General features: G+C 52.5%; 1 protein-coding gene across 3 annotated transcripts; it reads right to left on the bottom strand.

The window, feature by feature from the left end:
* Positions 1-161: 161 nt before the first annotated feature.
* On the bottom strand, positions 162-17,976 carry PIGO (phosphatidylinositol glycan anchor biosynthesis class O). 3 transcript variants are annotated; one of them, XM_085042800.1, is made up of 11 exons: positions 17,864-17,976; positions 16,565-17,058; positions 14,098-14,241; positions 12,876-12,999; positions 11,741-11,900; positions 10,429-10,602; positions 7,046-8,618; positions 6,323-6,526; positions 5,850-6,052; positions 5,023-5,093; positions 162-4,424 (listed from the first exon to the last, which is right to left on the bottom strand). In XM_085042800.1, exons 1-11 carry the CDS (start codon positions 17,899-17,901, stop codon positions 4,304-4,306), a joined length of 3,306 nt encoding a protein of 1,101 aa, XP_084898926.1. In that variant the 5' UTR covers positions 17,902-17,976; the 3' UTR covers positions 162-4,303. The 3 variants fall into 3 exon arrangements, with proteins under 3 accessions (XP_084898926.1, XP_084898927.1, XP_084898928.1); XM_085042801.1 differs by lacking the exon at positions 17,864-17,976 and adding an exon at positions 17,537-17,555; XM_085042802.1 differs by lacking the exons at positions 162-4,424; positions 5,023-5,093 and having other exon boundaries at positions 5,868-6,056.
* Positions 17,977-18,578: the final 602 nt, after the last annotated feature.

The raw sequence follows: 18,578 nt of genomic DNA, 5'->3' as shown, positions 1-18,578 counted from the left end.
AGGCCAATCCCTCGGGTCCTGTCACTGGTTTCTGCAGAGAAGAGATGAGTGCCCAATCCTCCATTTCCCCTCAGGAGGAAGCTGTAGACGAGGGCCCCCAGGAAGGAGACCCTGGATGGGTCAGGGAGAGGTATGGAAAGCAGGAAACAACACAGCTCTCCTTGGCTCTCATGGTTTTATTTGCAGACATCATTTTCACAGCTGTCCGGAGCCCCACGCCACCCTCAGACAGCAATTCTCCACACACGCCTCCCCACAATCCTGATTAATTCATTAATTAAGTAATTTAACAACGGAGCAACCCCTCCCTGACTGCCTGCCAGGGCCGATCCTGCTGTACCCAGCACTGCTGGATACAGAACACCAGTCCCAAGGACTGTGGCTGCCAGGTGAATGAGTACTGCCAACTTGCCTGTTTCAGAGGGTTTTTTGAAAGAAAAAAGGCTCTGCCTCCATGCAGAGACTGGAGCATTGCTTCCACCTTCCAGGTGTAGCTGCTGGATGTGAATGAAAGCATTAACAGCCAAATATGTAGATACCCAGGAAAGTGTAGCACCATGCTGCATGCAGAGCTCCCAGGTTGCTTTCCACAACTGGGTCCATCCCCTTTTTTTTTTTTCCCCAAATGAGGGACTGAGGCACACAGAGGTTAATAAAAAATAAATAAAAAATAAAACAACAATCTTGCTCCAAGTCAGTGGTGCAATGAGTCAGGGTTCAGAGGAGAGAGCAGCACTCCCCAGCCCTGCTCCACACACTGGCACTGCTGCTTCCTGAGGGGAAGGGGGAACATGCACACCGAGACTGGGACTGTGCCTTGGCATAAAAAAGCAGCCTGAAGAGTTAAGGGAAAACCAGAGAGATGGGACAGAGGAATGGCTGTGGGAACAGAGCTGGAGCAAGCCCTGGGCTCCCCAGAACAGTGCCATCCCTTGGGATCTGTGTCAGTCCCACAGACCAGAGCTGCAGGATGCTCCCACAACCCTTCACAGTGGCTGCAGCTTTTGGTCACCATCTTTCAGGCAGCACAAAAGAGACACAATTGAATCCTCCTTCTGTGCCAGGACCATGGGACACCCCATTCACCATGGGCCTGAGCCAGGGAAGTTTCCCAATAGTGCTCTCCCGTGCCAAGAAACACATGCACAACACTTGAAAGGTCAAAGTGCAGAAAGATTGTGGAGTGCAGGATGAAAACTGCTCAGCTGAGCACTCTGTCCCCTGTCACACTCAGCCAAGTGACACAGGGACCAGAAATAAACCGCTTGGAATAACTCGTCCAAGAGAGACAAGCGGGGCCCTATGACAACCTCTTTGGGGGATGTGGGGCAAAACCTACTCCCCAGCACACCAGATTTCCCAAAGAGCCTTGGTTTGGATGAGCAGGCAAGCCCCTTGTGAGGTTTTAAATCAGCAAACACAGCCCTGTCTGCTCGAGCATCAGCAGCATGTTCTGCTTCTAAGTTCACCAAGCCCTGGACTGGCATTAATTCTGTAATCCCCAGCATGCTCAGAAGAATGGCAGCCAAACAATCAGCTTCAGGGCAGCTGAGGAAGGCTGACAAAGACTAAAACAGTCAATAAAAAGAAGCAAGAGCATCTCCAGCCCTTGGAAAACTTGTCTTTGTGAACTGAAATCTTTGGTGTAGCAGCCAGTCTGCTGTGTCTGAGCAGCCAGCACTCCGTGGCATCTCTGCAGTGACAAGAATGTACTTGCAGCTCTTCTACTGCAAGTTTTGTTTAGTCTCTAGTGAGATAAGTGTGTGTCCTTTGATGATGCTACAGCTCTGCTGCTCCCTCTGCTCTTCCTGGTCTCCTGGGACCAGAAGCCCGCCCACACATGGAAGAGTGGTGACATGGAGGGGTGAGGAGAGGATGCCCAAGCCCCATTTGAGTGCTCCAGCCATGAACAGTGGGCATGGGAAGGCTCAGCTGCACTGGGGTGACCAGTGAAAGCGGAACCAGTCCCAGAGATGGAAGCCAAGAGGCCTGGGTGGCAGCTGTGTGGACGTCAGGGGCCAGTCCTACACTATCAGTGACCACAGGGACTTCTGCCAGCACAAATACAGTCAGGCAGAAAGCTCCTGACCAGGTTATAAGGTTACAACAAGACCTATTTGAGCTCCAGCCTTGGCATTTAGCAACATGTGTTATCCAGATTAACCTCACATTCAATGAAAATTTACTGGGTAACTGCTACCTCCACCCCCTTCCTCCTCCCCATATCAATGCACCCCTCATTCCTCCAGAAGCATATAGCCACCAGGGAGTCAGCTTTCAGCAAATAACCTGTTTTTAAGGGTGTGACTGCCTAAGTCCACTCTAGCTGTGGGCTGATGCATTCCTGCAGCTGCCAGCTTCCCCCACTGTTTGCTGCTACCCCTTCCTTGTCCTAGCACTGGTGTTATGCATCCAGGCAGTGAGGCAGGCCAGCATGTGATGCCAGCTACAAACTGGTCCCTGGTCGTGTCAAGTGAAACTGAGCAGGACCACAGAGTAGAGGAGATGAGAGCCTGAGGTAGCAGAGCACAGCCAGCAGCTCAGAGCAGGCCAAGCAACGGAAATGTAATATTAGAGCAGTTTAAGCCTCCCTGGAATAGCATCCTAACACCTGAGCAGGTGTTAGGTATTCTGTGTTAGGTGTATTTTGCAAAAGTAAAATACAAAACTCCACCTGCCCTCAAGAGCCAATGCAACTGGGCACTTGGAAAAAACAGCAAGACATGAAATCATGAGAGAGGTGACAATTTCCCTGGGTCTCTGCAGGGCAGAGGAGAGGAAGAGCCTAGAGTTATACTAACAGTCTGCAGTAAGGAACTCAAACAGGGGCAGTCGTGGTGCAAGAGTTAAAAATTAATGGGATCAGGCAAATATCATTGCAGAAATCCCAGGCAAGCAGGCCTTGGCTCTTTCCAGAGGCGAAAGAGACAAAAGGTCTCATAGCACCAAGTAATGCCACACAGTGGTTCAGGGAAGTAAGGAATCACAGGTCCAGTGGAAACTACAGGATGAACTTGGATGTGGCCATGCAACATGGTCAGCATCCTCTACCTGTGCCCATAAATAAAGAAACATCACATCTCCTGACTGTGAGCAGTCAAGGGCATGTTTGGTATAGCCCACTTGTGGCCTGAAGTCCCACAGAGAACACAAGGCCAAGAGGGAGACAAGACCAAACATGGGATCATGGATGTGATTGACTGCAGTGCCTGGAGTCCGCAGTCCCCACCACATACATAGACATCAGTGACTTAAAGTACTACCCAAAAGAATTGGTGCCTGCTCAGGGCTTTCAAGTAGCTGCTCCCAGGCTCTGGAGCTTACACCAAGGCTAGTCCTGCAGCTGGGACAGCTACTCCAGGCTACCCTTTCCTGCTGGCCAGGCCCACTATGGGGGTGAACCCATATTCTGTCACTACATCCCCCTGCATCTTAACTGTTCACAGTCAACAACCAGCATCCAGCAGTACACACTGAGGAAGAGATCAGGAGCCTTGGCTGCTATCGCCCAGCCCACAGGGACCCTGACAGTTTGAGAACAGAAATCAAGAGTTTCTTGGTCATGCACACAGTTGTCCCTGCTACCACTGCCCCAAGCTAAGCCTGCTGTACAAGGCAGCTCAGAGTGCTCCCCACTGCACTTCACAGGCCTGAGGAGGACCAGGAAAATGGGACTGAGTGTAGGGCAAGAGAGGCTTCACTACAGAGCAACTAACTGACTGACTGTATAGAGGAGCAGCTGCCACTGAGGCTCCAGGAACCATCTGCTTGGAACCACGTGCAGTGTTATTCCAGTGCAAAAACTGAGCACGTGAAAACAAGTGGTGGCTGTGGGACATTCCCTCCCCATCCATCCTCCTCTCCACTCCTCAGCAGGCCCCATCCCATGAATCACTGTCATTGCAGTCAGCAAAGGTGACACCTTGCTGGCCACTGAAGCCTACCAGCTGCACATTATGACAGCTGTCAGGAAAGTAGCAGCAAGACCCCTGTTGGTGTTTCTCCAGAGGAGCACTTCAGGACTCTTGCTTCTTGGGCTCCTGCAGCAGATTACTCCTGCTGCCAGCAGAGGCCCAGCAAGAGCTCTGACCTCCCCTGCTGAGAAACACCATCCCCATGAGCTAGGAACAGTTGGCTCCAGTCCTTTTGTTCAGCGCAGAGGCAGGGAGCTGGGGATAATCCCTGACTGCTGTCGGCAGGCACTCGTTGCTGGCGGCTCGTGTATCCCCTCCAGCCCGAGGGAGGCAAGGAGACAACCACAGCCTCAGCCAACGAGCAGGTCAGGCTCCCCATGTCTCCAAGGCTACCTGAGCCGAAGCTGGCTGAACCAGGTGCTGACGGCGCAATCCACACGCATCACCAGGGAGATCCCCAGCAAGAGGCAGATGCTGCTCACCACGAAGCCCAGCGACTCAAAGAGGAACCTGCAGGCACAACAGATGCAGTTAAGGATACAACAGCCAGCATGACTACAGAGACAGGCTGCTACCCTCCAGCTGACTGATTTTCCTGACAATGAGAGGCTGGTAGCATCCCACATCCTGAAACCTGAATTACATTCACTCCCCAGCAGTTGCTGCCTGAAACCTGGAAGCCAAGCACTCCTCTGGTTTAGATGCTGCTCAGAACCTGTTGACTCAGGTGGGATTTTGAATCCCTCAAAGGCTGAGCTCGGTGAGGTCCTCACACCAACTAGTTCAAAGGTTTGCTGGTTCAGCATTTCTGGGTTTACCACTTCTGGGTATCCCTACTTTTGGCTCTCCAACCTCAATATTCTCACCCTCCAGTTGGGCTCTGTGTGCCCTTGCAAATCAAGAGGAGGAGAAATTTATAGGCCCTAGCTTAAGTCTAGCTTCTGAATCTCAAGCAGCAATTAGTTACAGACATTCCTACAACCACTACTTGGTAATGAGTCAGAAGATCAATCACAGGGTCTCTTCAAACATTACTGTCTGTGAACTCTAGTCAAGATGTGAGGGATATGAGCCTTAACCGAGCATTAGAGCAACTCCTGGGACTTACTTTGGGGCAAAGACCTTCCAGACCATGAGGTGTCTCCTGAGGATCATAGCTGCACAAACACAGGCCAAAAGCTGTGGGGAAGATCAGGAAAAACAAGTTACCGGTGACTCTGGAGAGACCTCCTGGGCACTAGGTTCACATCTGAAGGTGGTACCAAACTGTACACGCCTGAGAGGCTGGCACAGTGCACACCAGGAATGAACATCCTGAAGAGGACTACCTTCCACAATGTTTTCACAAGCAGCTTGGGTACATGCAAGCCGTCATGGGGCCAGGCTGGGGCAGCACAGAGGAGGGCTCACACTGTGGCTAATCTAACCTACTATTTCACTGAGAGGGGTACTCCTGCTCTCCTGCTGCAGGGCTTGCCCCTCAGTTGCACTGTCTCTGGTCTGACAACACAGGATAATGATTTGAAGGGATAAATCCCAAAAACCTATTCATTAATTTCACAGGACTAAATCTTCTGGTATTTAGCTCCCTATATCATAGCACATACGAAAATCAGAGCTGGTGTGAGATAAGAATGGTCAGAAAGACAAGGAGTAGAATTACAGTGCTGCAGCTCCTGAACAGACATTCCCACCCAGGAAATGCAGGGAAAAGCAGCCAAATCCGTATGGCAGCTTCCATGCTGCAGCCTTTCCCAAAGCACAGAGCAAAGGGCATGGCTGAGAAGGGACCTATTTTTCTACCTGCAGCCAGGCCCCTGGGCCTCTCTGTGTCCTGGCTGACCCCTTTCTCCCATCAGAACGCCCCACAATTCTCACAGCACACCAATTTCCTCCTGACAGCCTTTCTCACAGCCGCCCTGCCTCTGCCTGTACCTGTGCCCCAAGGACAAAGAGGTACTTCAATCCCAACTGCAACAGAGCAGCAGAAAACTTCTCCGGAGACTCCCGCAGCCTCATCTCCATCATGTGCTCCTCCACCTCCTGCAGCTCCTCCCGTGACTCCTTCTTGGGCTTCTTCTTCTGCGAGTTGGACATCTCACACACAAAGGGCCACAACAGGAGCAGTGGGCAGCCAACTACCTCAAGGACAAAAGCACATGAAGTTACTGGAGCCTGGGAAGTAAGGAGCAGACTAGGCTCTGCCATCCTGCTCTGGATGTGCAGGAAGCATAAATCACAGCTCCAGGTCAGGCTGCTGTGGCCCCACAAGGAGACAGTGAGAATGGTGCTGCTCAGCTAGTGCTTGAGCCTTTATTGGCTCATGCTCAGCCTGCAGAGCCCCAGGCACGGCACAGCAGTGAGCTGTGTCTGCTCAGGCTCCACAGTCCAGGAAGAAATTGATTTACCTGCAAAGAGGATATGGGAGGCAAAGGTGTTGGCGCCCACCAGGACAGCAGGCAGGAGGTTTGTGCTGTGGTCAAGGTGGAAACCCACAAAGGCTGCATTCCAATGGATGGCTGGGAAGATGGGCTGGTGGCCTGTAGAATAGAAGAACTGGGAAGCAGCAAGGAGCCAGGAGATGACTGCATACCAGGGCACCGAAAATGGCTCTGAGAGAGATAAAAAGACAGAGGCAGGGGGTGGGGATATCAGCATTAAGGAACAAGACAGATCCACAGTCCAAAAAAGCCTAGTAACCTTTCTTCCAGGTTCTCTTTCCATGCTGGCTCTTTTGAGAGCCAGGAACCAGCCCAGCTCCCACCACAGATATACCAAGGGGTCAGCATTCCCTCTTGCTGGTGTCAGTAGCTCTGCTACTGGACTCTGTCAGCACCAGCGGGGTTTGGTGACTGTTCACACCCTGGACAGAAAAGATGGGTTTAGAGCTCCTTTCCCTAACCCAAGACACTCCTCCTCCTCCCACATTCAAGTCTCTGCTGCATGCACCTTTCTTCTACTAGAGGATTTAAGCAACACTAAAAATGCTAAGAGTATCCTGGGGATGAGTGCACCACTATTTCCCAAGACTAGAAATGGGACCTGTTTCTCCCATTAGAATTAAGGCAAGGTCAGAGCAGGTGAAGCCCAGGTCACACGTCCAGTGGTTGCTCTACTGAACCCGGACTCACCAGCATCTCCAGCAAGGCCTCTGGCACACGTGTGGATGTGCAGCAGCAGGAAGGCCTCCACAAAGAGGAGCAGGAAGGCAAAGCTCAGCCGCTCGCTGTGCAGCAGCATCAAGAGGAAGCTCAGCAGGGTGAGGGCTATGACCAGGGCTGCCGAGTACACGCTGCCCAGCCCGTACGCTGCAACAGTGGCCCTGCAGCTGCCCCGCTCCAGCCGGCTCTTCTGAGACTCCTGCATCCTCTTGTAGATCTGAGGGATGACGTGGAGGAGGTCAACTTCAGAGCTGGGAAGCCCCTGGTAGGGAATGACGATGGATCCTGTCGACTCCCATGTGTCCTTTGCAAACACCGTCAAGGGATTGCACAGCAGGAGCAGCAGTCCCACGGATGCTAGTCCATAGACAGCCCAGGGAAAGACAACAACTGCCACCTGCACCAGCTCCTGAAGCTTGCCAAGAGAGTCATCAGCACTGGAGGCAACAGCCCAGTAGCAGGCAATGCAGAGGACCACCAGTGGGAAACCCCAGCGCACGAAGAGCACAAGGGGGTCCGAGCTGTTCAGGTTGCCATAGTGCCTTAGCCAGCTCTGCACTGCATACACCAGCCCAGCCAGCAAGGCCACGCACAGGAGGTAGAAGAGGTTCTTGGCCCGTGTGTTTCTCAGGCTGGCAAGTGGGGAGAGGAAAACAGAGGGCCGGCACTGAGGAATTTCTTCACGGCACTGGTGGAAGAAACTGGAGAGGCGTACGCAGACCAGGAGCATGGCCACGAGGCACAGCAAGTACCAGATCTCTCTACGGTAAGATGAAAAGCCAAGGAGCTGCTGCTTGGGACCTTCTGGCACAGTTAGGCGACCATCCCAGTGGAGCTTCCCTACTAGTAACATCACCAGCGAGGCCAGCAGGAACGGGGCCACCCGTGCCTCGGCCACGACGAAGCTGTCAGAGAACATAGCTCCGCAGCGGAAGAACAGAATGCTCATAGGGAAGGCCAGCCCCAGCCATGCTCGCAGCCTCTGCCTATGGCCACTGCTGGACAAAGGTGGCTGACTGCCTGCCAAATGGACTCTCTTGGGATGCTGGCCCCACCAGTGCCAGAAAAAACCCAGCTGAGAAGCAGCAGCTGCCCATGATGACACCAGGAGCAGATCCAGCCCCTCCTGGGTGAAAACATGGGTCAGCCCAAGCAGAGCAGTGCCCATGAGGACCCAGAGCAACGGGTACAGGAGGCAGCTGCGACAGAAAGAGTGCGAGGACGTGGCCAGCTCTGAGACCATGTAGCAGAGCAAGCAGGAGGAGGCAATAAGGATGCAGCCCCCCACCATACGCAGAGGGTGGAAGCGGGCCCAGGACTGGGTGCACACAGCCCGTGCCTCCCGCAAGTAGTGCTGGAAGCGACCGATGAGGCTTGCCAGCCTGGACTGCAGCTCTGGAGGCACCAAGGTAGTCCCCTGCACATGGGCCAGGAGCTGCGTGTGCTCCTCCACAGCACTGGAGAAGAGCTGCCGCAGGTGCTGGAGCTGCTCTGCTGGCAGGTCCTGAGCCACCAGCGAGTAGGACTCCAGGAAGCGATCCACCTGCGGGAGAGGGGACACAGCATCAGACAGCAGAACTGGGAATACTGGGAATGGGATTCACTGCTTCACATCACCTCTTCAGAATGGAAACAACCCCAGCTGACTAACCCCTGCCACAGACCTGTCCCCAGCCACATCACCCAGTGCTGGCCACACAAATCCAGGATGTCACCACCAGGAAACTCAATCTCTGCCAAAGTGACATCCCTCTCAAGTGATGCATCCATCCCAACAGCCACACTGACTCCTGCAGCTACACTTCTGCTAACATCAAGCATCACTAAGGGCTTTTATTGAGTCTTTGGCAGTAAAAGGGCAAATGTCCTCCAGAAGCTCAAGTCATTACTATTAATGACTTGTTAATCTGCACCCCATGTTGAGTTTTACAGTTTTTTCTGAGTCAAAACATCAAATTAAAAAGCTTATAATAGATCAAACCAAACTGCTCCCTTTTCTTCAATATTAGCACATTAATCTACCACACCATAACTTAAGGAAAGCTAATTCGTTTTGCTTTCTGTTTCAAGAGGAAATGAACAGAGGCAGCTATGATCTCAAAGTCATAAAAGAGGTCTTACTGGGGCATTAGCAGGGCAGAGCACCTGCACATACATCCATCTGCTTAGCAGTGTAGATCTGCTCCAGTCCTGAAATACACCCATAACTTCACACGCCTTCCAGAATCAGTCTGCCCCTGCACATGGATAGCAGACACATGCACTCTAACAGGCCTCCCTGAAATGCCATGGCTTCTTCAACACCACTGTTACCTAGCTAGAAACCTCCTCAAACAGTGAGTGCAAATATTTAAACAAGTACAACTGGATAACGCTGATTTCTAACAGATGATGACTGATATCCTCAGTGATTAATGGACACTAACATACAGTATGATCTTTAAATGTCAAAGCACTCTGCTGCTGTGTAAATACAGAGCTAGAAGCTAAATATTTCTGTCTTCCCATCAGCAATCATATTCTCTCCAGCTCCTCACTGGCTTGCACCAGTGGTGTCCCACTGGCACTCCAAGGAGCTGGTTGGGCAGTGGAGGAGTTACTCCTGTGCTCCCAGCAATCCACAGTTCCTCAAAGACAGACTGGTCCTTAGCTGAGATACATGCCTTGCAATGCCTGTGGCAAATCTGGCTCTGTAGCATGACCAGAGTCACAACAGATGGCCCTCACATCACCAACACTTAGCCTGCTCCAATGCCTAGGCTTCTTTTACACCTGGTGTAGAGACTGTCATTCAAATTTTGTCATTCTGCTCCTGCAGTTCTGTATTTTGTTGCACTTTGTGTAAATTGCTCCTTCAGTATCCTACCTTAGTATTACCTGGTATGCGGTTATTACTTTTATTTAGTCCTTCATTACTGTTTCCCTTCTTTCATTAATCTAGAAAAGCTTTTTGTTAACACTGTTTCTCCTTCAAAACTGAAGCAGCATAAAAACCTCTACTTTTACTCTCAAATCTCCAATCACAAGACTTGCCTCTGGTCATCTTCAGACCAGAGGAACCAGTGTCCTCTATTACCAAATCCACTTCTGACCATCTGGTCCAACCCTTCTCCACCTTCCAGACAGTATTTTCCACACCAGTGCACTAAACAGGTGGCTCTCATTTCTCTTTGGGGAAAATGGTGCTGTCTTTTACTGGAGCAAACACTGCAAGGATGTAATGTTTCAAAACAAGTTCCCCACGAAGATAACAGCATGTCACCACCCCACTTCCACCTAACAGAAGAGGTTTGTGCTTAAAAACCCATTCCTTCTGCCCTCTAGTTCAATGGGAGGCCTACCACAGGTCATACCTGCTTGGCGTTGATGTGATAGACTGAGAGCTGCTGCAAGGCTGCAGACACAGCATCACCATCCCCGGAGAACAGCTCAGCCATCACCTCCCCAATGTTACTGTATGGGATGGGCACACCCAGCAGCAGGGCCACAGTGGGCACCAGGTTCACCTGGGGAATGGTCTCAGGCTCCTGGAGAGACAGGGAAGGAATCAGAAATTCAGAAAGAACATAGTAATGCAGCTTTTCACTCATGCAAGAGGACAACGAGGAAGAAATCACCATTCAAAGGTGAATCCAGGCAGAGGCAGAGCTCTGCTCTCCCAAGGGTCCTATGGTGAGAAACATGCCTGCTGGGAGCTGCAGGTTGATGGGGAAGGTGCTGGCTGTCTAACAGCTCACCTGGCCCCACACAAGCACCCCTCAGAGCCGTAGGGGCCTGGACATGGGTTCTCTGCATCCTGTGTCAGCCCTTAGGACAAGGTGACAGACTCCCCACTCCTCTCAGTCAACCTGAAAAGGCCAGAGAGAAGCACCATGGAAAGGGACCTGGGGGTCCTGGTCAATGGAAAGTTAAGCATGATTCAGCAGTGCCCTGACAGCCAGGAGGGCCAACCCTGTCCTGGGGGGCATCAGGCACAGCATCAGTAGCTGGGCAAGGGAGGGGGTTGTCCCACTCTGCTCTGGTCTCGTGTGGCCTCACACGGAATCCTGTGTGCAGTTTTAGGCACCACAATACCAGAAAGACACTACGCCATTAGGGAGCATCCAAATGACAGCCAGGAGGATGGGGAAGGGTCTGGAGAGGAAGCTGTATGAGGAGAGGCTGAGGTCACTTGGTCTGCTCAGCCAGGAAAAGAGGAAACTGAGAGGACACCTCACTGTGGTCTTCAACTTTCGTGAGGGGAAGCAGAGGATCAGGCACTGACCTCTTCTCTGTGGTGACCACTGACAGGACCTGAGGCAATGGCCTTAAGTTGTGTCAGGGAAGATTTAGGTTGGATATTAAGAAATGGTTCTTCACCCAGAGGGTGGTCAGGCACTGGAACAGGCTACCCAGGCAAGGGATCACAGCATCAGCCTGAGAGAGCTCAGGAAGAGTTTGGACAATGCTCTCAGGCACATGGTGTGACTCTTGGGGTGTCCTGTGCAGGGCCAGGAGTTGGACTTGATGACCTTATGGGTCCCATAGAATCATAGAATTCCATGATTCTATCACAGACTCCCCATGGGTCTCTACAGTCAAAACTGTTACTCTCTGTAATCCCAGGGTGCAGTTTTCAGCCTTGATACCACACAGTGCAGTTACAGCTAAGAGTCAGCTTCTCACCTCTGGAGGGCCACTGCCAAACAGGGGTGTCCTGCTGTACACAAACAGTGCTGCGTTCACTTCCTTTTCACTGTCGCCACCGTGGTCTCCAGTTTCTGTCATGCCATGGTCCCCAGCCACCAGAAGAAGAGTGTCATTCCCCAGGTGATCCACCAAGGACCTGTCACCAAGATAAGGAAGGTCAGCTCCTGTCTGGGCAAGGGCCCCACTCACCTAGGTGGGAGTGGACATCTCCTCACCAAGCCTGCCAGAACCACAGACGTGAAGATCACAAAAGGGTATGAGCAAAACTAAATGCTGATGCAGAACTGTAACAAATAAGCCAGAGACCAGGGTGTTTTAAATTGGTGCTTTAAAGCCAAACCGAAAATTCAGAGTGGACAGATCCTGCTTGGGTCCCCAGCAAACAATGCCTTCAGGGATCTCGACAAAATGCAATTCAGAAGAAAGGTTCCTGACAGGAACAAAATTTTAGGCTTCTATTTGGGTCATGTATCATGTTATGTGAACCATCTCCCACTTCAAAAGAAAAGAGAAGGGATTAGTCTCTGAAGGATGCAGTAGGTATGACACAATATATACTGCATGTTCAGATACAGCAGGGCATGTTACCAACTCCTAGCAGCAAAACTTAAAGCAGTCCTAAGAATCAAAAGCTGCAGCATTTTGGGCTGAGACATACCTGTATGACTGAAATTTCTGGATCCCATCCTGCCCTGATTCAAAGGTGCAACTTATGGGTCTGTGTGGTAAATGCAGCACTCATTCCCTAACCAGGGTCCTCCATCTGTTTCTCAAACATTAGCCAGACCTCAGTGGGACAATTTCCATGTTAAAGATGGAAAGAGTGAGGCTCAGCTGTACTCCATCCGCACTATCATCTGACGGTTTGGTAGAGAACCAGGGCTCCAACACCTGAAGGCATCCTTACCTCTGAAACCAAACCTCTCAACATGCATCTGTGTGAGCAAGACTGCGCAGAGCTGGGGTTCCAGCTGCTGCTGGCTAAAGCTGTTTTCCATGGTAACAGCATAAAAGCAGTTGCTCTCTGCGTCTGTGAATTCCCTGGGAAGATCCCACCAGTCCAGCTGAAGGAACAGGCCATTTAGTAACCCCTTAGCTCTGCCCTGATCACCTGAGCATCTCATTCATCTGGGTGAGCTTCTTCGCCATCTCAGGGTGGTCAGGTCCGTGTTTGTGCCCACAGTGGTCCACGCCGAGAAAATGAGCAATCAGCACGTCCCATTCACCACTGTCCACTGCGGAACAAGAGCAAACTTTTCACACACCAGCTTGGGATTCTAAGTCTGGATCCTCCTACCAGAACTTCCTGGTTGCCTCTGGACACTGCTGTTTGTTCCTGTCCTGCCACTGTCACTGCCAGCTCTGGAGGAAATCAATGTAGGTTTTAAGTGAGGCACACTCTTGGCCACAGGTACCTTGGTGTGATGGCACAGGGACCTCCTGGCGAGCATCCCATGATCCCTGCTTTTTTCTCACCATCCCTCAGGAGGGGAATGGCACAATGTCACCCAAGTGATCTTGAACACACCTCAAACTGCCACAAACTGAGCTAAACCAACAGTATGCTCTAGAAAAGGAGAACCCAGAACTCCCATCCTTCCCTGGAGGTATTTTAGATTGTACTTATCAATGTGCCCCTCTGCATCCCACCCAGAGCATGGGCCTGGCACACCAACACAGTCCCTAGTTGAAAAGTTACCCTGGTATCTCCCCTCTGCTTCAGGGCCTTGACACGTGAAAACCAACATATTTGAAGTTAAATAACAAACTGCAGCTCTCGCTCAAGGCACACAGACTTGCTTGTTAAAGGTCACTGCAGCCTTGATTCACTCAGATTCATATGTAGAAAAAGAAAGAGCATTTCCCTTAGTCCCAGGACCTCAAGAAGGTAGAAATTACCTTAAATTCACAAACCAATCTCACACTTCATCTTCTTCCCATGACTAGGAAGAACAAATGCTTTGCTGAGAGCAGTGCTGTGTCCCAGCCTCTTAATTTGTGTTTTCCCCAGAGTTTTCCTGCCTGGGCAGCCACATGTCAAAGTTAAGCTGCTCCTCTGGCTCTATCCTGCCAGTGTATTTTGCAATACAGATGTGGAAGTCTAACTTCATCCTAACAAGCTGAACTCTGTCGCAAACAGTGGAAAGGTATCTACAGAAATGCTCTGTGGGCTCCAAGAACTGGCTTATCTGTAGAAATAGATAGAGCACTGTAAACCTTGGGCAGCAGTGTGTAACTGCCCAGTGCTGCTTAGTAACAGAAAACAAACTTGGATTTGTGGACTCCCACATTAGACCAAGGTTTATCCACGCCCTGGTGAAAGAGCTGCTTACCAGTTGGATAGAGATGCTGCAGGATACCATCATCCACAGTGTGAAGATCCTTCACATTAAAAGAAGGGAAGAAATATGAGCGGAAAAACTTCTTTGGGAAGAGTCCTTCCCACGTGTCATCACCCATGAAGACCACTCTCCTTCCTGAGCCAGAGAGAAAGGAACCAATGAGAGATGGAGCCCTCCTGAGTCATGCTGTTACTATAACAATGCAAAAAGCCTGAACAAACCCACATCAGGGTCTGGAGCAATTGCTCCTCTCCAACCCACACTCAAACTGACATAAAATTAAAACAACCATCTGGCTGTAAATGATTATGAATACAGGGAGGGATCAGCCCTATCTCTAAGCCTATGATTACCCCCACACCAAATCCACTGCGTAATTTCAAAGCTTATCCATGACCTGACACATCACCCCTGCAGAAAGACTCTTGGGCCCCCACAACACACATGGATACAGGGGATGCATCATGAAAGCTGACAAACCCTCACTCAAGGCCTGTGACCCCACTGCAAAATGCAAGGCAGCAGACGATGGAGCAGAAGACATGAGTCCTGAGCTCTGGCTTTTAAACACAGTGGTGATGGTGATGTTTAAAGCAGGCTACCTGAAACAGAGGCCAGGGCAAGTAAGGCGTATTAAAAGGTGACAAATTCAAGGCCTTCAAGGTACATTTGGGCAAACAAAGTTCCCCTCATGGGACTACACCCAAAAAGTGGATGCTGGCTCACGAGCCCTTCACCTTTTATAAGTTCTGTCCTGTTAGTATATTGGCCCCTAATTCTCCAATCACACCCCTGGGTGATGATGTTAACCACCCCAGGCCTGCTCCCCCCACTTCACCGTTTACATATTTTCAGGCCGTAGGGCAACAAATGTGTCCCTGGATTTTCTATTCAGAGGGATTGCTTTGGCTAAAGGTGTTGGGAACAGAGGTTTTTTGCACTTTATAAGAAGCACAGAACTACACCAAATTATAGATACATGAAGAGTAAAAAACTAGAAATTATTAAGGCATCAATGATATAACAGATGTGGAAATGAGAAAGCAAAAGCATTGATGCTTCCCTCTGCCCTTGTTCTGCTTGTCCTGGATGCCATCAACCAGCTGTGTCTCCACAGAGCCTCTCCAGCCTGGGAGTAGGAATCTTTTCTTCTGAGGCTGCTGCTCTGGCACAGATCTACCGGTGCATTTTGCCTCAGATGGTTTACTGCATTTGCCCACCTTGCAGACACAACATCATGTTGCCTTAGCCCACTCTAAGCCTAGGGAGGAAGTCCCTCTGGGTAACAACCCAGTGTGGCCTGTCCTCTTCCCTCTGCTCCATTACCCCACCATAACAAGCCCTTTACAGCTGCACCAAGAACCCCCACGGCAGCACTACACTGCACTGAAAGTCAGATGAGGTCACTGCCTCACAGCTGCAGGCAGCTGGCCAGCACAGCACACCTGGCACCACCTGGCACACCTGGCTCCTCCCCATCATGTGCCTCACATGACCCAACCAACTGCCCTTGGCTTCCTACAGGCATTCCTGGGGGTGACCTTGTGACAAACACCATCAGTGCAGCCACTTTGACCTGCTTTCTTGTCATCTTTGAAGATGGTCACAGCTAGTCACTCCCAGCACAAGTTGGAGGCACCCTGCCTGCATGACAACTGTGCCTTAGGTAACTGTCATTGAGCAGGCCAAAAGAATTAGCTCACAGGGTGGAGCTGCTGCAAGCAGTGCCCTTCCCAGGGAGAAAGGAATCAAGGTTTTGAATACAGGTTAAACTGAGCAGGGGTTCGCATGTGCCCTGTCCCAGTGGGCTGCTGCCCTAGGCACAAAGAGCAGAATCATGGAATGTTAAGAGATCAGAAGGGACCTTAAAGATCATCTAGTTCCAAGCCCCTTCCCATGAGCAAGGACACTTCCTGCTAGATCAGGTCGTTCAAGGCCTTATCCAGCCTGGCTGTGAACACTGCCAGGGATGGGACATTCACAACCTCCCTGGGGATCCTGTTCCAGTGTCCCACCACCCTCATAGTAAAGAATTTCTGCTTAATATCTAACCTAAATTTCTCCTCTGTCAATTTGTACACATTACTCCTCATTCTATCACTATAGTTCTGGAAAAAGACTTCCCTTCCAGCTTCTCTGTAGGCCCCCTTCAGATACTGGTAGGCTGCTAAGAAGTCTATATGCAACCTTCTCTAGGCTGAAAATCCCCAGTAACAGAATCATCAAGGTTGAAAGAGACCTTCAAAATTATCCAATCAAATCATCCACCTACCACTATAACCCCTAAAAACCACTAAACCACACCACCCAGCACCAGATTCAGACGCCTCTTAAGCACTTCCAGGGACGGTGACTCCATCATCTCCCTGGGCAACCTATTCCTAAGCCTGTGAAAAAACGCTTTTTTTTAATATCTAGCCTGAAACTGCCCTGCCTGAACTTAAGGCCAGGAACCCACCGTTCTGCACCAGCTGTGCCAACAGGTTGTCCTCCTGGATGGCGTAGGAGGCGAAGTTGCTGCCCACGTCGATGAAGGTGGGCAGGGAGCCGGTGGTGAGGCCCTTGATGCGCTGCATGGTGGCTGTGGGGGGGTCGGCTCGGAAGCGGTAGAGCCGGGCGTGGCGGGGCTGCGAGGTGGCCAGCTGGTGCAGGACACCCAGCTTGTTCTCGTAGGGCAGCGGGCTGGCCTTGCCAGGGTCGAAGCGGGCGAACTCAAAATGGAGGGCATCGATGATGACGAGCACAGCCTTGGAAAAGCGTTGGGGTGCCCAGCAGGAGCCTGGCGGGAGGCTCTGCCTCTCCCACGGTGGTGGCACGAGTGGGTCTGAGCAGGAACTGCTGCTGGCAAGCTCGATCCGTGTGAGCAAGAAGCCGCTCATGAACAGCCCGATACCAGCAAAAAAGAGAAGGCAAACCCAGGCCAGGAAGAGCACCACTGGCCACCTCTGCATCCTAGAGGGAAGGACAGGCAGGCTCAGCCCTCAGCGGCTCCACCTGGGCAGGTACCACTCCCTACCAGCACCCATCCCTGGCCCAACATCTCTCACACCCACCTGTCCCGCAGTAACCCTCACCAGCCCTGACACAACCCTGACTTTACTTGGTCCCACGCCGTGTCCTGGCAACTGCCCCACACATCTCCTTGTATCCCCTCCCCGAGCGGGAGCTGGGTTCTGCTCCTTCCCGACAGCCCAGCGCCTTCCTGGCATCTGAAGCGCCTCCTCGGCACCCTCAGCGCCTCTCACACACCCCCGGTCTCTCCCTGATACCCACAGCCCCTCCGCTGCACCCCCAACCCCGGTCCTCCACCTCATACCCGCGCCACCCTTGTGCCCCGCGCCCCCGGGCGCCCTCCCGCCCCCGAGCCCCACAGAGCCCCTCACCGCCCCTGCTGCTCCCCCTGGCCCCCCAGCCCCTCAGGGCCCCTTACCGCCCCTGCTGCTCCCCCGGGCCCCCCAGCCCCTCGGAGCCCCTTACCGCCCCTGCTGCTCCCCCGGGCCCCCCAGCCCCTCAGAGCCCCTCACCGCCCCTGCTGCTCCCCCGGCCCCCTCCCGCCCCTCAGAGCCCCTCACCGCCCCTGCTGCTCCCCCGGGCCCCCAGCCCCTCAGAGCCCCTTACCGCCCCTGCTGCCTCTCCCGGGCCCCCAGCCCCTCAGAGCCCTCACCGCCCCTGCTGCTCCCCGGGCCCCCCAGCCCCTCAGAGCCCCTTACCGCCCCTGCTGCTCTCCCGGGCCCCCCAGCCCCTCAGAGCCCCTTACCGCCCCTGCTGCTCCCCCGGGCCCCGCTCCCGTCCCATCCCATCTGCGGCTCCCGGCGCCCGTCGCTCCCGGAAGCGCCGCGCGTGGCGCCGACCGCGCTAGAGTGGCACCGAGGGGAGCGGAGTGGGGAGGCGGCGCCCCCTGGCGGCTGGGAGGTCTCCGCGCGCCTCTCTTCAGGAGCGGTACAATCACAAGTGAGAAGGTGTTTTAATTAATTAATCAGCGGAGGCGCTCCCCATTCTGTGGTGCGCGCAGTAGGTCCGCTACAGAGAACGCACAGTCACACACTGCAGGGCAGCTTCTGGGAGATGACAGGAGCTCACACTCCCAGAGAGGTGACACCCGGGGAGAGGGAGCCTTCCGAGGAGTGTGGACCCCAAATTCACAGAAACATAAAATGGCTTGGGTAGGAAAGGCACGTTGAAGGTCACCCCGTTACAGCCCCGCTGCTGTGGGCAGGGACACCTTCCACTGGACCAGGCTGCTCAGAGCCTCACCCAGCCTGACCTTGAACCCTTCCAGGAAAGGGGCAGCCACAACTTCCCAGGGCAACCTGTGCCAGTGCCTCACCACTCCCACAGAGAGCAATTTTTCCTTAGTATCTGATTTCTCACTCTTGCATGTCACTGCATGTCCATGGGAGATCCCAGCAGAAGCCTGTTGAGGAGGGATGGACCCCGTTTGGCATCGAATGCTGGGCACTTGAGCACAAGAA

Source organism: Lichenostomus cassidix, chromosome Z (genome assembly GCF_008360975.1).
Source record: "Lichenostomus cassidix isolate B80296 chromosome Z, HeHo_3.0, whole genome shotgun sequence".
NCBI classification, from domain to species: domain Eukaryota; kingdom Metazoa; phylum Chordata; class Aves; order Passeriformes; family Meliphagidae; genus Lichenostomus; species Lichenostomus cassidix.
Note: the sequence above shows the minus strand (reverse complement) of the source record. Positions and strands in the feature narration are given on the sequence as shown.

Excerpts from the sequence above, each read along its gene's own strand:
- PIGO (XM_085042800.1), bottom strand. The coding sequence starts at position 17,901 with ATGGGACGGGAGCGGGGCCCGGGGGAGCAGCAGGGGCG. Across the intron at positions 10,603-11,740 it reads TTGGCAGTGGCCCTCCAGAG|GAGCCTGAGACCATTCCCCA; the intron begins GTGAGAAGCTGA and ends CTGTCTCTCCAG. Across the intron at positions 8,619-10,428 it reads ATCACATCAACGCCAAGCAG|GTGGATCGCTTCCTGGAGTC; the intron begins GTATGACCTGTG and ends CCTCTCCCGCAG.